Source organism: Trichoderma camerunense, assembly GCF_050948025.1.
Source record: "Trichoderma camerunense strain CBS 138272 chromosome Unknown V8C40scaffold_3, whole genome shotgun sequence".
Classification (NCBI taxonomy): domain Eukaryota; kingdom Fungi; phylum Ascomycota; class Sordariomycetes; order Hypocreales; family Hypocreaceae; genus Trichoderma; species Trichoderma camerunense.
In genome coordinates this window covers 33,985-58,362 of record NW_028145367.1, presented here as the reverse complement: position 1 = coordinate 58,362, position 24,378 = coordinate 33,985, and the positions used below count along the sequence as shown (strand labels likewise).

The following is a 24,378-nucleotide window of genomic DNA, read 5'->3' as shown; positions in this document are numbered from 1 at the left end:
GATTCTTCATGGCTCTACATGAAATGCCGCATCGTTGCGCAATAGCCCAACGAACCAACAAAGCTCGTTGGCTGCCCAATGGCTGATGCTATGTAAAAAGCGCATCTAAAGACCCTCCCGCTAAATCGAGTACAAACAAACAGTGAAGCGTTGTCGGAGCTGTCAAAGAGTCAATTGGCCGCTTCACGTGATGATACGGCCTCTTTTGCCCCGCCATTTCACTTTTGCTACCCCACCATCGCTGCGATTGTGACTCAAGAAGGCCGATTGTATCTACTAGATATTAACCTCTTTTGCCTTGCAAAGTCTGTATTTCATTCAATTCATTCTTTTTCTACATCATACACACAGCACGAACATCAATTCGCGCCCAAGATGCCTACTGTAATCCACCTGAGAGCTGATACCAAGCCATTCGAGCGTCGCTCGCCTTGTACGTTGCGCTAACCTTGCGTCGCATCACATGTCTAACAATTGGAATAGTGTCGCCCAAGACTGCCAAGGCTCTCCTCGACGCTGGCTACATTGTTCGTGTCGAGCGATCGGCCGAACGTATCTACAACGATGAAGAATTCGCAGAAGTTGGTGCTGAATTAGTGCCTGCCGGATCGTGGGTTAAGGCCCCCAAGGAAGACATCATTTTTGGCCTCAAGGAGCTTCCCGAGGACGACATCGACCTGCCCCATTCATACATCCACTTCCAGCACATCTTCAAGAAGCAGACTGGATGGGCTCCTTCACTTTCCCGCTTCGCACGAGCTGGTGGCACCCTCTACGACCTAGAATTTCTTGTCAACTCGGATAATCGAAGAATCGCAGCTTTTGGCTATTGGGCCGGTTACGCAGGCACTGCTGTGGCGTTCATCTCTTGGGCTCACCAAATCCTCAACCCTGGTGTCACACAACCCCAAGTGCCTCTCTTCGAGAATGCTCCTGCTTTGATTTCACATGTCAAGTCTGTGCTTGAGCCGGCTATTCGTGCCAACAACGGCCAAGCTCCCCGTGTTATTGTTATCGGAGCTTTGGGACGCTGTGGTAGTGGAGCTGTTCAGTTTTGCCGTGAGGCCGGACTTGACGACGAATCTATCCTGAAGTGGGACCTACAAGAAACTTCTGCCAAGCCAGGCCCGTATAAAGAGGTATGCTCTCCTCTCTGTTTATTTAATACCATCTGTATTAACTTTTGTAGGTTGCGGAATCGGACATCTTCGTCAATTGCGTCTATCTTGGACCCAACCCCACTCCTCCTTTCGTTACTTTTGATTCTCTTGCGACCCCGGACAGGAAGCTACGAGTCATCTGCGATGTTTCATGTGACCCGAATAGGTCTGTTACCTCTAATTTTGTTGACATCCTGGCTCTCATAATACTAACAACTGCGCAGTCCGAACAACCCTATCCCCATCTATTCAACCTGGTCCACTTTCGACAAGCCTACGATTCCAACCTCCAAGCCTGTCAATGACCCAGAGCTGAGAATTATTGCCATTGATCACCTTCCAACCTTGATCCCACGTGAATCCTCTGATGAGTATTCTGAACTGTTGTTGCCAGCCTTACTCACCTTGGACCGCCGTGACACCGAGGGCGTTTGGACCAGAGCAGAGCAAACTTACAAGGACAGAGTCAGTCAGTTGCCTTAGAGTAGCCAATTGGCTTCGCATAGCTCGCAACTTTTTATAGCATATATATAATGATGAGAGAAAAAAAAGGCAATCTCCAAGAGATGAGCTTTGGAGATATCGCTGTAGTTGATACAGCTTGGCAAATAGATGGCATAAGATACTATCTATAACGATATAGTAACATGATGTATAAAAAATAATTAATTATCGTAATTACTCCAGCTCCTCTATAGTAAATAACTTGTTAGTGACCGAAATGGAGTATTGTTCGTTGCAACTCCAATTCAAAATCAGCCGGGGTTTAACCAATCACGATCGAATCTTTGCTAAATCTTGCGATAAGATACTGCCATATCAGAAGCTCCATTCGTTCATTGCTCCGCCATCTACAAAGCACACTGGATTCTTCAATTTCCTAAGGCATAATTCTGTTCCCTTTGGTTGGCTCATGAGAGCCTAGACTTCTGCCGTTCAGTATGCCTGCCCCGTCATATCCTCTTCCCACGTCACCATCACCTGTTCAGCTCTACCGTCATCTACTGCGAGAATGCTCTTACCTCCCCCCAGCCTTTCGAGCTGAGATTGCGTCTACAATTCAAGATCGCTTCCACCGTCATCGCAAATATGACACGCGTGCAAAGGCTCATCTGTCCCGAGCCTACACAGCTCTGCGAACGCTGCGAGCTGCCAACAGCGGCGAAAAAGCAGCAATGGAGAACCTGATATTCAAAGGATTTGGGAGGTCAGGAAGTAGGCGACGAGAACTAATGGCACAGTTTGTGATTCCACAAGGCCCCAAAGATTCAAGCGCCCTCGAAGAAGCTCTCGATTCAGCGAGAAGAAGCAGCGAAGCTAACAAGGCTTCTTCCTCAACGACACATGCCACAACGGATTCCACTGTCAAAGTCAAAAAAGCATTCTTCGAGAAATGGGACCAACAGAAGCTTATGAGGATTCTGCAATCACAGCGACAGCAGCAAAGAGACACAAAGGGCACAGCTAGCTGGCCTGGGACTCCGGTCAAGACGCTTGATCCGGATCAATTCATTCCTAAAGAGACAATTTGGGGGAAACCACCCGGAGAGAATCTGAAGCAGACGAAAAGGGCCAACTGGTGGCGACGAAATGCCGACAAGATTATGCCTCCTTTGGGCAGGGGTGAATGGGAGATGCTCAAGGAGCTAAGCAATGGAGGCCAGGAGAGGGGCGAGTGGCAGATACCAGAAAGGCGCCCACTTGCAAACTCTTTGGCGGCGACAGAAGACATGACGGCACAAACAAAATGGAACTGGACAGACTATGCTACAAAGCCGACGGCCATTGTCGAAAAGCCAAGATCTCTAAAGCAACAGCGGCGGACTGGCCAAAAGGACATCGGTCCATATAGCGTCAAAGATCGCGACCGCAACTTGTCAACGAGATGGTTTCAGAGAGCCTACACTAGAGCATGGCAACTTACACCAACAATGACACAGGATCCCAACACACTCAAATACTCATTTACGTGGGGTAGCATCCAGTCACGGCTCCCTCCCGCGGCCAAGCATCAACTCGACATCTTTGAAGGCGTGGATGAGAACGGCCGTAAACAGCAAAAGACACCATCATCGTGAAGACATGAACTTTTTTTTATTTACGGCTTTCAAATGCAGAATATATACGGTATTTAGTCGGTCAGGTTGGCAACCTTGTTCAGCGTCGGTCCATCAACACGCATCCCCACCCACTCGTTCATTGCCGTGGCTCCGATGAGCTCATAGAACTTGATGCTCGGCTCATTCCACTTCAACACGGACCACTCCAGTCGACCGCCGTCCATTGCGACAACCTCCTTGGCCAGCGCGGACAGCAGCTTCTTGCCGTATCCCTTGCCACGGTATGAGGGGTCGACGTAAAGGTCCTCCAGGTAGATACCAGACTTGGCTCGCCATGTACTATAGTTGTAGAAATAGAGCGCCATTCCCGCGGCTTTGCCTTGTTCGTCGAAGATGAGGAAACAGCGCGAAGGACGAGTTGCTGAGATGTTCTCAGTCACGGGTAGAGAGTTCTGAGGGCTGACAACACCCGATGGCGCAAAGGCAATTGTGTTCTCCAGAGTCTCGACAGTCGCCTTGACAGCATCGGATTCATTCTCATAGTCGGCAAGATCCTGGATGAATTTCAGGATTGTGGGTACATCTGCGAATGCGCATTCATGTTAGCAGATCATTCTCATCATGCCTCTTACGTTGCCAATTGCACAAGAGGGAGTGAGCCTACCCTCGCGGTATGCGTGTCGAACAGTTGCCATTTTGCTTGGGTTTATATATATTCTCAAAAATTCAAACCAACTAAAGATACAGATGATTGCGGACTTGAAGAACTTTAAACTACATCTACAAAAGCGAACGGCGGCTCTTAAGTAAAGTTGGAGAACCGCAGTGGGGTCAGACAAATGCAAAATCATTTTGCCCATCTCGGAATTCAAAGGAGGGGCGCATGGCGGGGTCGCCGCAAATAGCAGCGAGTCAGCGGCCGCCGATTCTCTGCTGGCCTCCATTGGCCTCCATTCTGATGCGCCTTTGCTGTCGTCAAAATCGCCCTTCTGGTGGGCTTACCTGATCCACCACCAAATCTGGGCGGCCTTTGGGCGGCGTCTCTAAAGTCCATCTCCGATCCATCCAAAGCCAATGCCGACGTGCCATGCAGTGGCTTGTCAACTTGTCAAGGGGCTGCAGAGTTCCGCAAGGAGCATCGGCACTTATACGATATGCTATGAGTGCTGTTTCAGCCTTCAGTAGCGACGGTCCGATGGATCTGGTCATCTAGACCTTGAACTTCCCTCTCGAGATGAACAGCCATAGCACCAGCTGCGATCCAAACAACGCCAGGGCGACGGGTTGAAGCACCTCTACGCCATACGCCTCAGCAAGCGCACCGACAGCAAAGGGAAAGCTGTATAATGAAAAGTCTGTTAGCCACAAGTCTGACGCCCGTGAAGATGTACGGAATAAGACTGGGAAAACGCACACGGCAGATCCAGACACGGCAAACGCTGTCGCAAAACCAACGGAGACAAGGTGCTTTTCTGGCGGCAAAAGCTTGGTCATGACACGGATTCCCTGAACATGATGTTGTTAATTCTCTTTCCTCGAGTCAAAACAATCTCAACGTGTCTGGAGCACGAGTCAGGCAACTCACTGAGGGCATAAGCATTCCGATTGACACTCCAACAAGCGCAGCCATGACGGCGCTGACTGCAAACTCCTTGCCGAACCAAACCCCAAGCTCCAGTCCGATTGCACTGAGCAGGTATATCGTCACCATGACCTTTTCTCCCACATATCCGGTGATCCAGCCCAGTCCGAAGCGGCCAGCCGTGAGACCAATCCAGAAGCCCGAAGTAGCCAGAGAGGAGGCCGTGGGCGAGCCGTTGCGGACGTTCATCATAAAGGTCAGAAGCCAACCTCCAATAGTGACTTCAGATCCTACATAGAGAACCATGAAGAGAGAGAACGTCAAAGTCACCTAGTCGGTGTCAGTTTTACATCAACCTGATTCTACAACCACAGTGAGATAGTACCCGATTTTTCAAGACTTTGAGAGTCCCTGCTTGTGCATTGGGCGACGGGGTCGCGTTCTGTCGACGGAATCCCGACCCAGTATCATCCCAAAATGAGGTTGTTACGGCTATACAGGCAAGACAAGCCAAGCTCATCTAAATAGATGAGAGCATGTGAGCTGACAGTTCTTCTAGACGAAACAGAGCGATTCAACTCACCATTAGACCTAGATTGTGTTAGCTTGATGCAGCAACAAGGACGACGTTGACTTGGGATATCGCTTACAGTAAAAGATCCACCAATTTTCCACTTTGGTCGCAATTCTGGAAATCTGAAATAACCCGCATGAATACAACCAACTCACAACATTCGAGAGAAGTGTGCGCAACATACCAGAATTGGAGACAGTGTCGCACCCGCGCCCCAAAACCCATGCAGGAATCCCAGCAGCGTGCTGCCTTGAACCAGGCCTCCAAACCAGCTATTCCAGCTTCCATTCATCAAGCCGCTCCCAAATCCCGTCAATACAAGGAGACAGACTACAACTGGAAAGGGAGGATGCTGCGAGATGCCCAGATACGCCAGGACATAGGCACCAGTTGCCGTCAGTGCGACACCACGTCTTCCAGCTATAGCGTGGAGACGGTTGGAGGTGAAGGAGGCAAGCACACAGCCCACCATGGGGCTGAGGAACATGAGGGAGACGATTGAGTGAGGCAGGTGATAGTATTTTTCAAAGAGCGGCACCATGGCACCCGGCGCGCCGTCATTCATGCCGTAGACGAGAAAGGCAAAGAAGCACGACAGCACACGGTACTTGTTCCTGGGTGGATCGTTCCATCTCTGGGCCGTGGAGACGGCACTTTCAGGTGGTAAGGCTGATTCGGCATCATGGACCGAATGTTCGGGGAACGGAGCTGGGAGATCCGGACCAGAAGATCGACGCGGGATGGAAGCTATGGGGGCTGGTGGGGAGATGTGCTGGAGGAGGATGGTCTCTGTCTCTGCTGTGACGAGTTCCGTCTTGGACATGGCGAGTGGGTGTGTGGTAAGTCAGTACATATATATATGCCCACAGTTTGTATACTGATGTTTTCAACCACACTCTCTTTCTTTCGACAAAATTATCCACTATAATTAACAAAGCCCAAGTGAAACTGACTTATATAAACCACGAGACACCGCAGCTCATTTTAAAGTCCAAGCTGGTCGGCGTGCAATTTATCCGCGTATTACCCAAACCTAGCACTTGTACACTAGATTCGGCAGCTCCCCGATTCTCCGCCATCGGTGAATAAGCCTGCCCTGCGTGTGACCTGGATTGCCGACACTCCCCGACAGGATGTTGATGCCTTTTGGCTTGCAGTAGTTAAGATTTGCATTATACTTGCTAGACATGCTCGGTGAGCAACGGGCGTCGGGAAGCTTATTACGAAAGTGTTACGAAACATATGGCTGATGGTGTGATGAGACGGGGAAATTGAATGTTTGTCGGGGAATTACTGATTGGTTCTTTTCGTAATTGCGAGGATTTGGGATGATGCTGATGGTGATGGATTGGTTGTTGATGAAGATGTTTGTGACGGGGGAATGTTTGAGATGACGAAACTTCATCACGAGACTTTATGCGGATGAATTAATAGCTTTTGAGCAAACAAATGGGGATTTGTTGTACCGCTTGATTCAAGGATAAGGATTGACTTGGTATCCCTTGCTAGGAGTTGAATAATCTAGTTGCGGTATTGTAATTTATGAGACTGTATCGAGCACTTCGTTGTTTAGCGAACGGCCTCCCGTCGATTAGCAGAAGCTTTCCTGCTTACTACTAGGATAGGATGATTACTTGAAAACGAATAGAAACCTTGTAACAAGCCCTTTCCAAGATACCATTGATACGATCATACTTGATACACAATGTATAGGTGCCTTCGACTATATCCATCAGTCCAGTTGATTCTGTCTGTAGTGTCCCCCTTTTTTGCTTATTGTGCGGCGTTTCTGTTTGTCCGTCTGTTTGCTCTAGCCGTGAATCATCGGATCAAAGTTGAGCAAGTTTTTGTTTCGACACTGCACGATCAGTTTCCATTCACCCCCCATTGCTAGGGAAGATCAAGGTTTCAACATCATCCCAGATAGCCAACTTATTCCTACCTGTTCTTCATCTGTTCCACCTCAACGTCTAGAAGAAGCAAGATCGTCTTTTTCGTCGTCAAATCGCCTGAATCCTCAACTCTTTTGTTCCAACCACCTCGTACCAGATAACCCAAAAGACATTCCCCCCTTTCCAATCAATTCAACCAGGCAGCCTCCAAACGATGCGCATCTTTTCCGCTCCCAAGCCTCAGGAAAGACTTTCGCTCGTCACGAGTATTCAATTCGTCGTCGAACTCGAGTTTCTCACCCCGCCGGTCTCGGAGACTGTGCCTGATCGCGACCGCAGCTTCCACTACTTTGCCTCTGCGCTCCAAAATGCCGGACTCCAAGCTGCGTTTCTCCTAGAAGAGAAGAAAAACAAGGAAGAGAATTACCCCGAAGCCAAAGACCAAAGCAATGACAATGACAATGACCAAGACACAGACGGCCAAATGACTGAAAGTCAGCTCCTCGCCCAGGCACCCAGGGGAAGTATCATCAAGACCAAACACAACGGCAACATGTTCATCATGAGCCCCCAATCGTCCATCCCCTGGATCAAGGCCGGCGCCAAAGACAACCCTCTCCTGAGATACTGGCTGATCAATCCCGATAGAAACATCAGTGGTCATGGTCAACACGAGACCTGGCATCCCACCGCGCTCACCAGCCCGATCCTGCGAGAATCAGAGGCCAACAATCTGTTTCCGGGGCTCAACACGGCCGTTTACACCATCTGGACAGCGCATTCAGCGAGAGTGCATATCAACGATGGCTGCGGTCTGCACATCCACGTCAGCCCGGCTGTTGTTCCATCTCTCACTCAGGGAGTCGCTCAGGGGCTACTTGTAAATCAGGGACAAGGACAGAAACAGGATCTGACAGCTCTCCAGGTTCAACGTGTCGCCACGCTCGTCGTCGTTCTCGAAAACAATCTGCTCTTCCACCTGTGCTCGCCTCACCGCCGCCAAATCCATAACCAACTCATCGCTGCTTCAGGCCTTGCCTATGCGACAAACTCTCCAGCTTGCCCCCTCGCAGAAGCCAATCTCCCCCCAAACATCCTCAAGGGCACAGGAGCCGTCGAAAAGGCCATCAAGCTTCTCTGGACGGCCACCGACCTCGATCAAGTCAGCCAGATGCTCTCATGTCATCCCAAGACTCGAGACACTCGTCCCACAGCCTTGAAAATCAACACTCACAAGCATGAAGACGATAGCGTCTCGCATATGCTCGAATTCCGTCATGCGCAGGCTGCTTTCAACCAGGGTTTCGTAGACAACTGGGTTCGCCTTGTACTGACGGTGTGCAAGGTGGCATTTCTACCAACCGAGAGGTTCAAGCTCGTCGTTGCCATGCTCTAGGAGACGGTGCGGACGACGGCTGGCCCTGGGGATGCGTGGAAGACGCTACTTAGAGTCCTCAACGACTTTGCGGCAGTCAACTGGCATGCGCGAAGCAGCGAGCAGTTCTGGGTGGGCTATCTTGCAGTGCAGGATCGAAAGTGAAGAGCCATCCTTGCCTCTAACGATGCCAGTTTCTTGTCTTTCGAAACGGTATCAAATCCTCAACTTGGACATGTTCGGAAAGTTTCGCGCGGGCATAAGTCTCCATGCGTGTAACCACCACCACACGCCAAATCAGCAGCCCTTTGTTTTCCCTAAAAGATGATTCGTCTCCTTATCATTCAACATTTTTTCAGCTGGCTACTTGCATGTCATCGTAGCAGCAGAAGTGGACTAAGTCAGCCCAAGGAATAGTCGCCAGGTACACCGATGTTACACAACCAATCTCGCCCGAGAGATGTAAGGCCGGAATAACAGTAACACTCGGGTCATTGGTACTCGTATTATGATGCTATTTTCACATGGACAGGGATTTTTTCGTTTGCTTTTTATGGATGGTATCTAAATACGGAGGATGCATTGCTGATTCTTTCCTTTTCGCGAAATAGGGGTGCAGCTAGAGGCTTATTTTTTCATGCACGTAAATCAAGGTTCTATTGCGACTTACAAGTGACAGAAAAAAGTATTACTGTTTCTCCGGTCTCTATCTACAAAGTCAACTATGTAGTCTAAATCAAACAATTCACATCCCTTCATCCATACCAAAAACATTAAATAATAGAGAAAATAAAACGCCTATCCCCATCAGGCTTCATGATGCCTCATCCTTCCTCCAGCCCAAAAGAAGAGAGTCATGAGCTCCAGTCTTCGGCCCAGTCTCCACCGAACAAGAAAGGTAAAATCAGCGAAACCGAGGCCTAGGCTCTCCCCCCAGAGAGAACAAAAAATAGGCCACCAGCCAGCCACCCCATATTTTCTCCGCACACGGGAGACCTGACTCAAGCACAAAGAGATAAACATGGAACCAAGAAGCTTAGAACAAAACCTTGGACCCAGTTGTGGCGCAAAAAAGAACGCCACGGTCCGGGAAGTTTCCTTCTTTATTTCCAGTTTCCAGAAACTATTGATTTTTTTCTTTTCGCAAAAACATGCTCGGATACTGAAGAGAGAGTCTTGAAGGATGGAATAAAAGATTACCCGAAGACTCTCTGGGCTATGCCGGCATTTGAATCCCGACCTTGGCATCCCATGCCCTCAGCTCACAACTAGTTAGAGCCTATTCTTCACTTTGGCTAGGCCTAGATCCGTCTTCGGAGGGCTCCGTAGCGGGGCAAGGATTTGCGCAGGTCCGGCTCGGCGATCAGACAATTGTTGCTCCGTAAATGTAGTAAATGCACGAGTAAAGGCATGGAAGGCCAAGAAATGGATTCGGAACTATTATCCAATCCTGTTTGAATATTTCCAACTAGTCATTAAATTACAATCATAGACTCTGAACGTGGTCCCCCTTCATGACTCATAACATAGGTAATGAAAAACCAAAAAAATTACAGCAGGTACCGATATTCGGGGTTCAAGTCGCCTAGCTCTGTCCTCTCTTCCTCCGTAAGGTCGGGGACTTCAGTCATGTTGTCCCTCTGCTTATTGGCCATCAAGCAGCCAATTCCGTAAATGGTTGAGGCAATCATGGAGATGACTGTAAACGCAAGGCACACGCTGTAACCCGTAGTGAACTTGGGCGCATCCTTGGTCAAGAAGATGAAGACAGCAATGATGCCGCCCAGGTTACCGTAGCCGACCTGCCATGCGCTGCCTACGGCACGGCGAGTATGGCTTCCCAGGTTCATGTTGAACCAACAAACGACGATGGGCATGGCAGTGTATGCGCCAGACGTGATGAGGAATAGCGCGCCGTACTGGACATTCTTGTTACTGTGCTCTGCAAGGAGAATGGCAAAGCCAGCAATGGCAATAAACATGCTGACAATGGCAAACGCAAATCGGTGGCGCAATCTATCGGACAGAGTAGCAATGAGAAGAGAGAAGCCGAAAGCGACGGCCCACGGTGGGACGCTGCGCAGCTGAGTTTCAATGGGGTTGTAGTGGAAGGTCGAGATGATCGTGGGAGCAAAGTAGGCATAGCCGTAGGCGGGGACAATGAGGCCAAAGTACATGAAGCCACCGGCGATGACCTTCCAGTCCTTGAACACGTTCAGGATATCCTTGATCGTCATTCTCTTCACGTGGCCAGAGCCGGTGCCCTGGTCGACGCGGAGACGTTGTGCGACGTACACGCGCTCGTCCTCAGTAAGCCATTTGGCTTCCTCAGGGAAGTCTGGCAGAAGGAAGAAGAAGAAGAAGCTGACGAAGACGGTGAGACCACCCTCGATGATGAAGATCCAGCGCCAGCCGTGGTAGCCACGCAGGCCGTCCATCTTGCCAATGGCGGCGGCAAGGAGACCACCAAAGGCACCGGCGAGGGTCGTGCTGTTGAAGAAGAAGGAGTAACGTCGTTGGGCCTCAGATCGCTTATACCACATGCCAATGAGGTAGAAGGCTAAATAAAAGTTACACTGGTTAGCTCGCGACCACACAACGCGACACCAAAAGCATGATTGCGAGAAGCGTACCTCCTGGAAACATGCCAGTCTCGAAAAGGCCGAGGAAGAAGCGCGTGGCGAGCAGGCCGCCGTAGCTCTTGACCAGGCCTTGCATCATGGTGGTAAAGCCAAAGAGGAACATGTTGATGGACAGCCAGACATGGGGCTTGAATTTCTTGAGCAGGATGTTGGAGGGCACCTCAAAGATGCAGTAGGGCACGAAGAAGATGACCAGAGCCGTGTTGTACTTGTCGCCAGTGCCGAGATCCAAATCACCAGCGAGGCCAAACAGCTTTGCGTTGGCAATGTTGACACGATCTAGTGAATGGTGATAGATGTTTAGTATGATATGTATGACATGACATGACATAACATGAGTGTATATGCACATGCAACTCACCCAGGAATGCAAGCAGGTACATGATGCAGAGAAACGGCACGACTCGCATGTCGATCTTTGCCATCAGGCGCCGCTCAGTTGTGTGCGGCGGGCAAACAACCTCGTCGGCAGCAAATGGCACTTCGGTGTCACGGACATCGGTCGAGTTGCGACCCGAGCCGCTGTGCTTTTCATCCATTGCTGCGGTCTGTGTTGGAGGACGAATTGAATGATGAGCGTCTCCCTATTCCTAAAACAAATGAAATTCTTCTTCTTTTCTCAGCTGGAACTCTGAGAATAAGGGCAAAGCCCACGTGAAATAGTGGAGGGAGGAGGAAGCACAGGCTTCGATGTTGGACGTTGGCAGGACGAGGGAACAAGCGAGTGGAACACAAGAGACAAGAGGGATCTGCCGGACCCTATTTGTACTCGGACTCGGCAGCTGGTGTGCTCGTGCTTCCCAATTCCCCAGGATATTGTCGCATTGTCGTAAATCCAAGTCAACAGGGTTAGGCTCCTCTTAGTCGCAGCCACTGGCATTCGTCCAACAAGCGAGCGACGGGGTGGGCCGCCGTCTCGTCGTCCAAGAGGAGCAAGCCGACTATTTCGGACCGCCCACGGCGTCCACGGACTCTGACTCTAACTCCAGTCTGCTGTAAGACTTTGCTACAGCTGGCTGCCGTCTTCGCCATCCGGGCCACATTAGTCAAGCTGCGTAAGGCATCCTGGCAGATCGTGGCGCCTGTGGAGCCGCTCTTCCTCCGCATCCTTGTCTCTGACCAGGGATCCCCACGCTCAGCGTCGTTGCTGTCACGGTGCCCCAGATTCACCGACTGCCGACTGTCTTTGTTGTGTGGAGATGGCGTGAGAAAGTCGGATGCGTTGGGGGATTCTGATAGGGAGCTGATCTGAGCTGAGGAGAAGCAGCCTACTGTAATGTGCGTGCCCGTCGACGTTATTGGCAGGGATCGAATATCCATGTCGACGACTTGCGTGCGCACAACACCAAGCCCAAACAAGTCGTGAGCGGCTTGTAAATTTCCCGAGGCATCTTCTGCCATTGGCTCTGCACGCCAAGCCATCCCCGCCGCGAAAAGGAACCTCAGCCATAAGTCCATGGTCCTTCCATGCCCCATTTCCCCGGGTTTTCGCTCCCAGATTGGTCTTAATGGGCTTCAAACAGCGTGCTGACGGACGTCTTTTAGCAGCCAATCTAGCCTCCTTAGCTCTTGTTTGAGCCATCCCTCCTCCCCTACTCCTAGGCCCTATTGCCTATGTAATCTCTCTCCGCAGCGTCTCGTGGTTGGGGAATTGGAGAAGCCGTTCGAGCGGTCCGGACTTGCCCCCCCGTCTTATCCACAAGTCTGGAGTTAGTGGTCTTTGGCCACGATCAGAAATCAATAAATCCGCCAACAGTTTGCCTGGAGGGCGTTGAGGTGGGGCGTCTTCTTTGTTGCTGTGATATGGAAACGTCGACTGGCGACTCATGCGTCTTGCAATTCGCCTTGTGGGATCAGGATTGGCTCAAACTTAAACAACACAAAGAGGGCGAGAGTCGTTAGTGGACGTGCAACTCTCGCTTCCCCAGAATCGTCTCCCCGCATCTCCACCACCCCCGGATGCCACGAGTCAAACAGCTTGTGAATACCACCATGCCCATTACTCCCAAGATTTCCAAGAATGGAACGCAGGTACAGCCTACTGTAGAGCCAGACACCGTCTCTCTGGTCATAGGGTTGCAGCGGTGCCCTTTCGACACGTGGGAGTGGCGCTTGTTAGCAGCCAATCTGCAGAGTTGAGCTGGATGATCACGGCTCAGCGACACCTCGGTCATCTGCTGTTTGCCGTGGGAAGCAAGCGGTGGGTCGATTCCTAGCTTCAGCTGCTTCTCCAATGACACACACGGTAGACAAATAGTTCGATTAGGCAATCTATCAATGTCTCCATCTCCGTTGCCATGTTTAGATCCCGGCCGAAGCTAAGGCTGGTCCAGATGAAACGCCAAAGCTGACCGTCTAAACCTTTGCAATCAAAGCCAGAGTGGGAGGGTAGCCGCGGCTTTCAGTTACTTGGAGTACCGACCGAAGCCGTGATGGCGAGAGATAGTGGTGGTATTCGATAGTCATACTCGATAGTCATATTCCCAAGTTGCCCAATTACTGAGTGTTGATGCCATTGTCAAACCCAAATGGTCGGTGATTGGGGCTTCATTGCCGAGCTCGTCGTGGGGGGTAAGCAAGGAAAGCTTCCGCTGATTCGAATTCCGCAAACGAACCGCCATGAATACGAGAGATTGATCGGTGGCTTTAATGAAGCCGACTCTGTGGAAGAACTCGGAGGCAGAGAGAAAAAAAAAAAAGGAGGAGGGGAAAGGAGGAGGAGGGAAGGAGGAGGGAAGGAGAGAAGAGAGAAAACGGAAGGAGAGGCAAAGGGAAGGGAAATTGGAAGAAACTGCCGAATGTAGAAACTAGACAAGCAGTAACATCTTTTCTCCTTCAAACGGCTACGGGCTGATAGCCTTCCATTCCGTGCAAGTTACAGCGTCCCAACGGCGGCATCCCATGGAAGCCCTATTATGCAGCCAGCCGCCTTCTTCTCCCATGGCCGGATGCTGACAGCCGTCGCTCCCCAGTGACAGCTGCATCAGAGATGTGCAAAATTCACAGAGTTGGAGGCCCAGATAGAAGATATGGATAACGGATAGCAGAGTGGGCAGCTGTTGTCCGTGCTGAGACAGCTGATCTTGATGATGCCTCCCATGAGCACGGTTTGTGTTTGCGTCTTCAACTGATGCCTCAACTGGCCATGCAGGTTTACTTCCCGCTTCCAATCTACCAGTTCATAAACAGACCGCAGCTGCTTGATTCACCTGCCAGCACAAACGAAGACGCGGCATCTCGAGAGCCTCAGCTGACAGCCTGCCTTCGCGTTTCTGCAGCCGCTGCTCCCGTCGCCCGTCGCCAGCTGCATCTCCATCTTCCATCTCAGCTCTTACTTTCCATCTCCACCCTCACTTCAATCTGATATTTAGAGCACCTTCTCCCTTTCTTTTTGGAATTCTACTTTTCTCTCCTGATTTCTGCTGTGTCTGCCGAACGTGCTAAGATAGGACCAACGACAACGACGACACTATTCTCCCTGAAATCTCCCCCTGAGCCGTGATGGAGACCCGAGAGGCCAACTACAAGCTGGCCTCCACTGATGGCGACAGGGGAATGGTGGAGGCGTACAATGTCACGAACGGGACCAGTGTCGCTCCTCTCAGTCAACACGACACCGGCGCGTTTTCAGCCTCTTCGTATGAGCATCGCCCTGGACATTTCCACGACGGCACATCCCTCATCTGTACTCAGCGATCTCCGCTCATCAAAGAGTGCTACGAGGACCAATTTCCTTTGTAGGTAGTTGAACCTAGCAGCCTGAGAGGCTAAGTGCTGACTTGATACAGTGAGTTGGCTAGAGACGTCCACTACAACCCCTGGTGTGCTGCTTCAGAATCGTCTCCCAGTCTGTTCCTCAACAGCGAATACGGAGGCGCGCCAGCCTATCTGATGGGGTACGGCGCCGACAACATCAGCAGCGAATACGAAGCCCAGTTGCCCTGGCCAGAGTCGGGACCGTTTCCTCCTCGTGCAGACGTGGCCAACTTCGATGACGATGGCGATCCGTTCGGAATCGCCTATTATACTCCTAGGGGTGTAGATGGCGCTCCAGACTCCATCTGCGATCCGAACGTGGCTCTTCATCCCCTGATAGCGGGAAACCAAGCGTCGAATCGTTCAACTCAGCAGCCAGCGTCTGAAGTGTCGCCCGGCGGTGTCTATTTTCGACCGTTTGGCAGACTAGACTCAGGACGAACAGCTTCGATAACGATGCCAGTCCGTGAAACTGGAGAGCCAATGCCGACATCCATGATTCCGCAACCACTCGACCAGTCTCTAAACCCGCCGTCTCCCCTCTCTGTCATTTCGCCTCCATCCTCTCTTCCATCATCAGCCCGCAAACGCAACATCTCGGTAGCTGACCTCGAAAAGAGCCCCGTTGCCCCTAAGAAACGCGTCATCAAGCCCCAGCTGACGACAAAGGTTGACAACAGTGAAGACTTTGAGATTCACAAGGACAGCGAGTCGAAACCCACGGGCGTTTATCAAGCCTATTTCCACAGCGTTGATGTGGCCAGGAAGAAACTACAGAGGCTTCTCGAGCTGTACCGGAAGCCTAGAGAAAGCTGTAGCTTTCCCTTCACTGATGATACGTTTCCCACCAACGATGATGACAAGATGATCTACATCAGGAATCTGTTTGACGCCATCAATGACTGGTCGCATTTTAGAGAGTGGCCGCAAGCTCTTAAGACGGAGGAGCGCAACCGAATCATGGACAGCATGCGTCGTAAACAGGCCGGAAGTGATGACGCAGGCACAGACATTTCGCTCGACGATATGCGGCCCAGCCAGGAGGAGCTCGAATCCATCCTCCCACCCCTCCAAGACCAGCAGAAGAAGATTCTGGGCCGCTTGCTCAGCGATCAGACAATCGAATGGCTTTGTTGGGACCTCATTGTAAGTAACCCTTAAACCGTTTCACGAACGCCCCAGTCCCGTGAGAAGCGGAAAGCACGCTGACTCTTCGTTTGCAAATTTCAGGAGGCTGCCGTCCAGTCCCAGCAGGGAATCACCCAGATACCGCACTGGTGCGGCGCCGACGGAGCTTAGGAGGCTTACGATTCGTTTGCGCAGCGCGTAGAGGCAATGTGTTATGTTCTGAGGGTAAGTCGTTTATACCCAAGACCCCGTTTGCAAAGAACACTCTAGAAGAAAGGTACTAACAGCTCGCACAGAAATCAAAACAACTCGTCAAATCTCTCCTCTCCGCAGGCGACGGCTGGAAACTCCGCATCGCCAACAACCCCCAGGGGGAACTAGGCGTAAGTTTCTTGGCTCTACACTACCCCTTTATTCTTCTCTTTTACCAGACCAAAATGCTAATGGATTCATGGGGAAATAGCACAAGGGCAACAACATGAAAGTAAATATGAACAAGAACCGCAAACTACGCCAAATCACCCAGGGCTCACGAACTGCCACCCGCCAAAAACCGGCACCGAAACAGTCACAGAAATAATCGACCCCAAAACCTCGATGAAAGCAGACTGTAAAACAACGTCATCGAGTTATTCATTCCCTTCATTCTACTCAAGGGGCGGAAAGAGGAGGCTTGTGGACATGAAACCTCCTTTTCGCTATCTCTTTCTCTCCATTTTTTCCCTCTTCCCCTTTCACCTAATCACAATGGACATATAGACGAATACTACTGGATGATATTGTTTTCATCCTATACATGCGGTCGGATATTATCCTTTTATTTACGTTATCATCTTTTCCTTTTCCTTTGTTCTGGACTGCCGGAGGTATCCATTTATTCTTTTCAGGTTGCGATTCTCAGATTGGTTTTCAGGCTGCAATATTTCGGGGTTTCTTTTCCAGATAGCCTCTCAGACTGTGTCTTTTCTAGGGTTACAGGATGAGTTGGACCAGGAATACATGACTTTGGATAGATCTCTACAAGCTGGGACATGAGCGCCACTTCACAGAGGCGGTACCCTTCCAGACTTTTACATCTGCATCAATAGCAACGCGATTTCTTTTACTCAAAAAACATAGTTTACTTGCACATTTCATTTAGATGGCTTTCCTGTAGGAATTCGGGAGTAGATAAAATTCATTAACATTATTTTGATCTATTGGGGTATCCAAACGCTTTCAACACAACCTCATTACCAACACTGTCCTCCTTTTATACACATGACCCTCCCCTTTACTTCTTCTTAGTAGTGAAGCTAGATCTCTCCCATCCGTCAATGGGATCCACGGTGATTTCTTCCACGAGCTCATAGTTGCCGATCCAGGGCATGACCTTGGTCCAAAGCAACCAGTAGACGGCGCCGAGGAAAAGGACGCCGAAGCCGACGACACAGTGGATCCAGTAAGGCAGGTGTTCATAGACATTCTGGCCGTCTTCGGGAGGCACAAATGGCGCAACGACGAGATAAATGTTGCTGAGCAGGAAGAAGATGACGACTGGGTAGGTAGCCTTGATCGGGGGGTTCCAGTTCCATTCGGCGCGGTTGCGGTAGAGGTGGATGAGGGCTCCGGCGACGAAGACGTTGATGATGGCGAGGGGATAGGAGATGAGGCTGTTGAAACACAAGGTTAGTATACGTTTGTTTTATTTTCAGTGTGTAGACGTGGTATTGTACTTACTTGAGAACAAAGTTGTAAGCATCACCTGCGGGGGGTGCGAGGATGGTGATCATGGTGATGAGCCAGTGCTCAAACAGACCAGCCAGGGGAGCGTTGAAAGGACGGTTGCTAGCCCACAAGCGAGAGAAGGGCAAGACACCCTCTCTGCCAAGCTCCTGGACGAGGCGGCCCTGGGAGAAGATGACACTCAATACGTTGCCAAAGGCAGACAGAGCCACAAAGACGGAGAGAGCTCTCTCGGCGCGCTCGCCAAACATGTTACGGAAGAGGGAGGCAGCAACGAGTCTCTTGGCCTCTAGAATCTCTGCCTTGGACACACCAGCAAAGTAAGAAACGTTGGCAAGCATGTACAGGATGGTGACGCTGCCGACAGCCAAGGGAGCGGCGACCTTGAGGGTGCGGGCCGGGTTCTTGGTCTCGCTGAGGGCGTAGTTTGCGTTGCTGTAGCCAATGAAACTCCAAATGATGTTGTACAGAGAGGTGACTACGCCGTAGGCACTTCCAGTTGTGCCCTCGAAGGCGTTGTGGAGGCAGTTGATCTCCTTGACTTTCTTGATATTGGCCAGCGGAGCGATGATGACGATGATGACAATGCAAATCTTGATAACACCGAGGATGTTCTGGAGACGAATACCCCATTTCAGAGCTGTTCCGTGGATCAAAAACGCCGTCGTGATACAGGCCACGGCAATTCCTCGCTGGTTCCAATCCGTAACCTCGACTCTGGCGGCATTGAGGATGTATTCTCCAAAGACGACCGAGTTACCGGCTGCCCAACCCAGGAGGATGACATAGGTGGTGTACATGCCCGTGACGAGGAAGCGAGGCTTGCGGTAGACGTATTCGAGGTAGTTCTTCTCGCCACCGTTCTTGGGGAGACCGGTGCCGAATTCCATGTAGACGGCCGTGCCGGCCCATGCGATGATACTGCCGGCGACCCACAAGAATAGGGAGAGACCGGTGCTGCCAGACAGGGCGAGGATGGAGCCGGGGGTTGCGAAGATACCGGTGCCGATAATACGGTTGAAGATGAGCATGGAGGCTGAGGGGATGCCGATTTGACGTTTGGCTTCACGGGCCTGTTCGAACTGAGCTGAAGAGGAAGAGCCGTTAGTACATGTTATTGTCCAATTTGTGTATTTGATAATGATTGGACATACTCTCAGTTCCATTTTGCACTGAAGCAGCGTCGCTGCCAGCTTGTCCAGTCAACTTGGTGACATCGTCGCTCTTGGGCGAGAAGAAGCCCTTGATTCCCGACATGGTTTCTGCTGGTTTACACAAAACAGCAAAATGCCGTCAGAGAAACAACAAAACAGACAAGCCCAGTCTCTCAGGTATACCCAAAGACTAAAGCAAATGTATAAAGCAAAGCCTATATAACAAAAGGCCAAAAGCAGTGATGAATCATAAAAAAGGCAGGAGAAGAAGACGAAGGGATCCGTTCTTATTATAGACTTATACGAAGAGACAAGCCAGACACACACAATGGTGGATCGAGTCACACACACAACCCGGGAAAGGCAAAAACTGGATCAAAGGCTAGAAAGACACCAGAACGAAACAGCTGCTAACTAGAGAAGCACGAGTAGCAAGAAGGAAGAAAAGCTTGTTCTTGAGCGGGGCCAGGCCCGCATGGTGCCATCGGGTGCTAAACGTACGCAAAGGAGCTTCAAGGGCCCCCCCTTTTTGGGTAGCATTCGAGGTGTGTGTGATATTGGGGACGGCGGCGAATGGACTTGGCGATGATGATTTTGCCTAGGCTTGGTAAAGAGGCGCAGGCCGTATCACGCCAAGAGAGAGGATATTGAATTCGAGGCTTTCTGGGGACAAGGATTTCGTTCTTTGTAGGGATTCCGTTTACAGGTATTTCTTGGAAGTTTTCATTGTGTGCAAATAAGCTGATGTCCCAAAGAGCGGGCCATGAGTCGTGAACCCAGAGTACCTAGTAATATGGAGCATACTTCAAATAACTTACTCGTTTGCTTTTCTATAGTACGATACGTGTAGTCAGGTACAAATCAGTCAGTGCGTAAAAGGATGCCTATGCTAGCTAACATTCAAGACAGCATCGTGTAAGTCGAAAAGAAAGAAGCTCAACATGAGACACAATGGTGCCATCCAACAACACATCACCCAACGAAACCAGAAGCCGATGCTATCCATGACCCCTTCACATGCCAAACTAACTCCAATACAGAAAAAAGCAACAGCTAAAGCCAAAGAATAAGCCCTGGAATCCTTCTCGAAAAAAAGACAAAAGAAAAGGTGAAGAAAAAAAAAAGAGTGAGAGACCCGCCACCGAGCACGACATCGGGGCCTTTCCCGATTCTGTCGCGCCCGGACCCGGCGTGGGCCGATGACGCGATCGGAGCTTCTTCCAATCACGTCTGCCGGCGCTGCAAATTTGGCCGCCTGATTCCTTCAAAGCAGTGCCGGGGATGGGCTTCTAGGCTTCTGAACAGGTTATTTACAGGTAATAGTTCGCGCCCTTCTGGTTGGACAAGGGGGAGGACAAACCCGCCGCTACGGAGGAATATCGTTATGTGGCGCTGAGGAAGTAGCTTAAGAGAAAATCATAGTAAAAAAGAAGAAAGCCGGAGAGGCTAGAAGCACAAGAGAAGCTCACCTCTTCCCGGTCCCCCTGGCTCTCGCTCAGGAGAGAGACAGAGACCGGTCCGGCAGAGCTGAACTACCCGCAGCTTGCGGCAAAAGCACACGCCGCGCCAACCTCAGCTCCTCATTGGCGAGGCTGGTCCCAAATGGAAAAAGAAGGGCCGCAGGTGCGGAATATGGATACTAAAAGGTGGATGGGATGCGTCTAGCCTCTTGGTTAGGGCTTAGTTTGGCAGTCCGTGATGGAGTTTCCTTTACGTGATAGATATCGCTGTCAATATAACGAGTACGAAAAGTGCTTGTCTTGTCAAACTAATGAACCACGGGGGGGCCGCGCACCGCCCATGGGGATCATGGGGATGGTTCAGTCATGACGCCCTTTGCAAGCGAGGAGGATAATGCCTCGTTCTTGTATACGGTGGCATGACTCGAGGGTCTAGCGGGTGAGAAAGCTTGGCCCAGCTAGCTGTTGAGTGATTCACTTTTGAGAGGCTTGATGATGATATGAAGCCCGATTGCCAAGCTCTAGACCCATTGCCTCATGGAGAGGCTTGCTTGCGTTTGTTAGATCTAACGATAGCTGAAAAGAAATGAGCAGGTTATCGAGAGATTGACTCGAGACCATGTGGCATATGGATTGCGCCGCATGTGTCAGGGCCATATCATCCTGGTCTATCACTCACCAGCAGCAAGGTTTGAAGATACTCGGGGAGTGATTAGCCAACGAGATGCAAAACATGTACCTGCATATCGTTTATGATGGCGTTATGAGGCGCTATGTACTCAGCTAGATAGCTAAAACGATTTACAATCATGGCTCACTATGTATGTACCTCCAGCAGTTTGGCGAGTTCAAACTCGATATGAGTTGGAAAATTTTGCCTTGGCAGCATGTAGTGGCGAGCCCGGGGGTATTCGCCATTGTTCGGGTGCAAAGGTGCCGTAGCAAGCAGGGGTATGCAGAATCATGGATGTATATCGAGACGGCAAGATGGTCATATTCCCAGTCCGTGGCTTGATCTTGACGACATCAGACGTTATCATTGACTTCTGGCGGCGGCCGATGGGCCCCTGGGACGCCATGATCGGTCCGCCACCGGAAGCTGAGCGTTACGAAATGGAGTTTTTGTTTCATTGCGACCCAAACTCCATAAGCAGGAAGGCTTACCTACCCAGGCTCTGTTGGCCAATAGCTTTTCTCGGATGGACTGAAGGATTTACTCTAGGAGTTAACTTTAAACTTTACATGTAGATCTTCGCAAAACGTGGCATATTGTCAGGCAATCCTACATACCTGCATCTACCTTATGCATCTACCTGGCACCTTAATTTACTTACCCACCCACTTCTCGATATAGCAAGGACTTTGTCCTCTTCAGGATGTTCACCAAAGAACTCAGCAGAGAATCGTTGTACGTTTCCAGGGGCTTCCCACGATGCAAGGGGAGAGCTGACTAGGTTTACAATAAGATGTGAAGCCCTTCTTTCTCAACTTATCACCTTATATACACAGTTCAGTGAGATTGTGCCTTTGTAAAATCTCCCTCCTAAGCTATATGATCCATTCTCGGTTCTTTAGGGTATGTCCTCTCTGATGCGGATGTTAGACTTATCTGACTTCTGTCAACATGCTTATATCATCCTGCACTCCGTGGCTTCATGTTATCTTCCCCCTCTTTACGCCATGCTCCAAGGCGAGACGGTCATGAGCGGGCACAGAATCATTTACACCTACCTACGCAGTATTTGCTCTACCACTCATCCAAGACAAGTCGTATCTACTATTATCAGTCACGACTAGATCTGGGAGACAGAATACGGGATAGCCAACTCAGGATGGGGGTTGCAATTCAAAACTTTGGCAAATAATATTATATATATATGCTGTGTGATACAGTACAGGCGAGGATTAATCATTACCAAGGTACCCAAGAACCCTTCTAATATCCATTTTCATCATCATAAAGAATGTCATTGATCATCAAAAGAACGTCATAACCGCAACAAGAACAAACACCCATCGCAGCAAGTCGCGCAGTCCAGTGTCCAAGGGCATCAACCCCTAATTATTCGCGTTAATACGTCCCTCTTATTACACGTAACGAACAACGGGACGAACAGGCTTAAACTTCTGCACAGGAAGTAGTATGGTGCTGTTTCTGTACTACAGGACAGCACTCATCTCTTCGATAGGCGCAGGAAGCGTCACCTTGCCACAGGTGACCGTGCGAGTGGAGTAAATCTGGCCGACGGTCCAGTTCGGGTTCTGCCATGTCGTGTCATCGCAGGTGAGATTGAGGTTGACGCCTCCAATGGCCGTGAACCGGCTGCCTTCGTCGGCACAGCTCCATGTCTGGTTGATCTGCAGCTGGCCGCTGGGACGGGAATAGGTAAAGGTTGCCTTGCCGGCTGTGGAGGGGACAGTGCACTCGTATACGAAAGTGCCATAGAAGAAGTCAGACAGCTGGTTGGACGCCGCACTGCAGACTGGAATGTAGTCGACGGCCGGGTTGGTCAAAGTGAAGTTGACGTAGCCCCAGGAGTTTTGGTGGGCAGGCGTTGTGAAGGTGTATGAGCTGTGGAAGTCAAAGTCGCCAACGGTCCATGCTGTGAGGTTCGTCGACTTGTCTGTGCATCCTGGTGCTGTGGGAGGCACTGGGTAAGGATAGTTGGCGTTGGCTCGAGGGACAGTGGGCAGAGCCAGAGCTGAGCTGGAGAGGAGGAGAGCACATGTAGACAAGAGGCCCAGCATTGTGACGGGATTGTGTGATAGTGGTTTGCGGTGATGTTGAAGGGAGGATTTGCTATCGAGGCAACGCAATGACGACGGGAGTTTGTGTTGTAGGAGTTGCAAGACTGTCGGCTGATGCTGATGATTCTATGATGTCTGATATCCTTCCCTTCAAACCGGGGATCATCGCTTCCTCTTATACAATATCCTCGTAGTCAGAGTAACGGTAAGCTCCGATCACGTCCGGCAGGCTCAAGTACAACGAGTGACGCACAAGAGGCTGGAGAGTGAACACGGGCCCAGCCATTCTTCATGACGTAGCACGAATCTCGTATCCCGTCGTTTGCGGAGAAAAAAAAAAAGGAATCGGCGTGGCGGATCGAGACCTTTGTTTGGATGCCGTCGGCAAGTCGGTGTCAGGTCATGACGGCGGGTATCTTGTACGAGATTTACAGAGCAACAATGATCTTTGCAGGAGGTACTCTGTACTTGACCTAGTGCGAAAACCAAGAACACGGACCACAAGATGTTTAGTCTCGCCGGCAGCTGCATCTGTAAGGGGGCAGTGAAGGGTCGTCGACAGAAGGGCCCTTAGTACTAATTGGGGGCTCTGCACTGTGCCTTAGCGGCCTTGTAGCGGTAGCCGCATGCCCATTTAGCGGCTCGCGGACGCTAAAGAGCGAGGTGGGCTCTCTTAGCTGCAGTGATCGACAACCCACAACCTCGTATTTTGTGCTTGCATGAATGTAACTTGAACGGTATCGAGCAGGTAGCATCGCCCTTTTTTATGCTTCTTCTCCTCTTCTTTTTCTTTTGCTATATCAGCTGAGAATAAAGCATCAGACCCCGGTTGACAGCTGCTACTAGCTAGCCAGTAGATGCGGTGAGAGCGGTTTTAATTCTTCCGTCTCAACAACTGTGTAAAAGAGTCCATGTACAACAACATCAAGATCATGTGAAGCACCCTGCAACTGCCCATTGACCAACCTGAATGTCTACCTAGGTACCACATGTACCCGTACCTTCCTATGTACGGATGACTTTTTAGTGCCAATCAGGTGCTGTCTTCATATAACAACAAAGGGAATTTTTGCTAGACAACTCAATTTACATTGACTCAGATCCTTCAACTTCTCTTCTTCC

General features: G+C 50.4%; 11 protein-coding genes across 11 annotated transcripts; 4 read left to right on the top strand and 7 right to left on the bottom strand.

Moving 5' to 3' along the window:
• Positions 1-266: 266 nt before the first annotated feature.
• V8C40DRAFT_234607 (saccharopine dehydrogenase (NAD+, L-lysine-forming)) lies at positions 267-1,844 on the top strand. Its single transcript, XM_083213668.1, has 4 exons — positions 267-433; positions 484-1,139; positions 1,190-1,326; positions 1,385-1,844. Exons 1-4 carry the CDS (start codon positions 376-378, stop codon positions 1,641-1,643), a joined length of 1,110 nt encoding a protein of 369 aa, XP_083076658.1. The 5' UTR covers positions 267-375; the 3' UTR covers positions 1,644-1,844.
• A 154-nt stretch (positions 1,845-1,998) lies between these two features.
• Positions 1,999-3,265, top strand: V8C40DRAFT_134284 (LYR motif-containing protein). The gene has a single exon (XM_083211098.1). It carries the CDS (start codon positions 2,102-2,104, stop codon positions 3,236-3,238), a length of 1,137 nt encoding a protein of 378 aa, XP_083076657.1. The 5' UTR covers positions 1,999-2,101; the 3' UTR covers positions 3,239-3,265.
• V8C40DRAFT_234604 (acyl-CoA N-acyltransferase) lies at positions 3,197-4,021 on the bottom strand. The gene is made up of 2 exons (XM_083213667.1): positions 3,885-4,021; positions 3,197-3,803 (listed from the first exon to the last, which is right to left on the bottom strand). The coding sequence occupies exons 1-2, from the start codon at positions 3,913-3,915 to the stop codon at positions 3,292-3,294; spliced, it is 543 nt and encodes a 180-aa protein (XP_083076656.1). The 5' UTR covers positions 3,916-4,021; the 3' UTR covers positions 3,197-3,291.
• Positions 3,705-6,311, bottom strand: V8C40DRAFT_284199 (major facilitator superfamily domain-containing protein). The gene is made up of 7 exons (XM_083222120.1): positions 5,561-6,311; positions 5,453-5,498; positions 5,386-5,393; positions 5,188-5,322; positions 4,806-5,132; positions 4,635-4,726; positions 3,705-4,559 (listed from the first exon to the last, which is right to left on the bottom strand). The coding sequence occupies exons 1-7, from the start codon at positions 6,197-6,199 to the stop codon at positions 4,430-4,432; spliced, it is 1,377 nt and encodes a 458-aa protein (XP_083076655.1). The 5' UTR covers positions 6,200-6,311; the 3' UTR covers positions 3,705-4,429.
• A 1,171-nt stretch (positions 6,312-7,482) lies between these two features.
• On the top strand, positions 7,483-8,717 carry V8C40DRAFT_272813 (uncharacterized protein; the record flags this gene model as incomplete). Its single annotated transcript, XM_083220399.1, has 2 exons — positions 7,483-8,604; positions 8,637-8,717. The coding sequence occupies 2 exons, from the start codon at positions 7,483-7,485 to the stop codon at positions 8,715-8,717; spliced, it is 1,203 nt and encodes a 400-aa protein (XP_083076654.1).
• Positions 8,718-10,054: 1,337 nt separating this feature from the next.
• On the bottom strand, positions 10,055-12,091 carry V8C40DRAFT_234597 (major facilitator superfamily domain-containing protein). Its single transcript, XM_083213666.1, has 3 exons — positions 11,647-12,091; positions 11,277-11,564; positions 10,055-11,203 (listed from the first exon to the last, which is right to left on the bottom strand). Exons 1-3 carry the CDS (start codon positions 11,822-11,824, stop codon positions 10,194-10,196), a joined length of 1,476 nt encoding a protein of 491 aa, XP_083076653.1. The 5' UTR covers positions 11,825-12,091; the 3' UTR covers positions 10,055-10,193.
• Positions 11,980-12,778, bottom strand: V8C40DRAFT_134253 (uncharacterized protein). The gene has a single exon (XM_083211097.1). It carries the CDS (start codon positions 12,759-12,761, stop codon positions 12,135-12,137), a length of 627 nt encoding a protein of 208 aa, XP_083076652.1. The 5' UTR covers positions 12,762-12,778; the 3' UTR covers positions 11,980-12,134.
• A 2,008-nt stretch (positions 12,779-14,786) lies between these two features.
• V8C40DRAFT_272811 (uncharacterized protein) lies at positions 14,787-16,749 on the top strand (the record flags this gene model as incomplete). The annotated part of the gene is made up of 5 exons (XM_083220398.1): positions 14,787-15,022; positions 15,074-16,187; positions 16,365-16,394; positions 16,466-16,552; positions 16,633-16,749. The coding sequence occupies 5 exons, from the start codon at positions 14,787-14,789 to the stop codon at positions 16,747-16,749; spliced, it is 1,584 nt and encodes a 527-aa protein (XP_083076651.1).
• A 584-nt stretch (positions 16,750-17,333) lies between these two features.
• On the bottom strand, positions 17,334-19,356 carry V8C40DRAFT_234594 (amino acid/polyamine transporter I). The gene is made up of 3 exons (XM_083213665.1): positions 19,049-19,356; positions 17,889-18,981; positions 17,334-17,821 (listed from the first exon to the last, which is right to left on the bottom strand). The coding sequence occupies exons 1-3, from the start codon at positions 19,149-19,151 to the stop codon at positions 17,443-17,445; spliced, it is 1,575 nt and encodes a 524-aa protein (XP_083076650.1). The 5' UTR covers positions 19,152-19,356; the 3' UTR covers positions 17,334-17,442.
• Positions 19,357-22,333: 2,977 nt separating this feature from the next.
• Positions 22,334-23,746, bottom strand: V8C40DRAFT_234592 (uncharacterized protein). Its single transcript, XM_083213664.1, has one exon. The coding sequence runs from the start codon at positions 23,254-23,256 to the stop codon at positions 22,669-22,671; it is 588 nt and encodes a 195-aa protein (XP_083076649.1). The 5' UTR covers positions 23,257-23,746; the 3' UTR covers positions 22,334-22,668.
• Positions 23,372-23,838, bottom strand: V8C40DRAFT_134231 (uncharacterized protein). Its single transcript, XM_083211096.1, has one exon. The coding sequence runs from the start codon at positions 23,785-23,787 to the stop codon at positions 23,488-23,490; it is 300 nt and encodes a 99-aa protein (XP_083076648.1). The 5' UTR covers positions 23,788-23,838; the 3' UTR covers positions 23,372-23,487.
• Positions 23,839-24,378: the final 540 nt, after the last annotated feature.

Coding starts and splice junctions, on each gene's coding strand:
- V8C40DRAFT_234607 (XM_083213668.1), top strand. CDS start 376: ATGCCTACTGTAATCCACCTGAGAGCTGATACCAAGCCATTCGAGCGT. Junction 434..483: donor ATTCGAGCGTCGCTCGCCTT/GTACGTTGCGCT, acceptor CAATTGGAATAG/TGTCGCCCAAGACTGCCAAG. Junction 1,140..1,189: donor AGCCAGGCCCGTATAAAGAG/GTATGCTCTCCT, acceptor TAACTTTTGTAG/GTTGCGGAATCGGACATCTT.
- V8C40DRAFT_134284 (XM_083211098.1), top strand. CDS start 2,102: ATGCCTGCCCCGTCATATCCTCTTCCCACGTCACCATCACCTGTTCAG.
- V8C40DRAFT_234604 (XM_083213667.1), bottom strand. CDS start 3,915: ATGGCAACTGTTCGACACGCATACCGCGAGG. Junction 3,804..3,884: donor TCGACACGCATACCGCGAGG/GTAGGCTCACTC, acceptor GCGCATTCGCAG/ATGTACCCACAATCCTGAAA.
- V8C40DRAFT_284199 (XM_083222120.1), bottom strand. CDS start 6,199: ATGTCCAAGACGGAACTCGTCACAGCAGAGACAGAGACCATCCTCCTC. Junction 5,133..5,187: donor TCAAAGTCTTGAAAAATCGG/GTACTATCTCAC, acceptor GACACCGACTAG/GTGACTTTGACGTTCTCTCT. Junction 4,727..4,805: donor TCGGAATGCTTATGCCCTCA/GTGAGTTGCCTG, acceptor CATCATGTTCAG/GGAATCCGTGTCATGACCAA.
- V8C40DRAFT_234597 (XM_083213666.1), bottom strand. CDS start 11,824: ATGGATGAAAAGCACAGCGGCTCGGGTCGCAACTCGACCGATGTCCGT. Junction 11,565..11,646: donor GTACCTGCTTGCATTCCTGG/GTGAGTTGCATG, acceptor ACCATTCACTAG/ATCGTGTCAACATTGCCAAC. Junction 11,204..11,276: donor GACTGGCATGTTTCCAGGAG/GTACGCTTCTCG, acceptor ACTTTTATTTAG/CCTTCTACCTCATTGGCATG.
- V8C40DRAFT_134253 (XM_083211097.1), bottom strand. CDS start 12,761: ATGGGGCATGGAAGGACCATGGACTTATGGCTGAGGTTCCTTTTCGCG.
- V8C40DRAFT_234594 (XM_083213665.1), bottom strand. CDS start 19,151: ATGTCGGGAATCAAGGGCTTCTTCTCGCCCAAGAGCGACGATGTCACC. Junction 18,982..19,048: donor AGTGCAAAATGGAACTGAGA/GTATGTCCAATC, acceptor CTTCCTCTTCAG/CTCAGTTCGAACAGGCCCGT. Junction 17,822..17,888: donor GCTTACAACTTTGTTCTCAA/GTAAGTACAATA, acceptor GTGTTTCAACAG/CCTCATCTCCTATCCCCTCG.
- V8C40DRAFT_234592 (XM_083213664.1), bottom strand. CDS start 23,256: ATGCTGGGCCTCTTGTCTACATGTGCTCTCCTCCTCTCCAGCTCAGCT.
- V8C40DRAFT_134231 (XM_083211096.1), bottom strand. CDS start 23,787: ATGCAGCTGCCGGCGAGACTAAACATCTTGTGGTCCGTGTTCTTGGTT.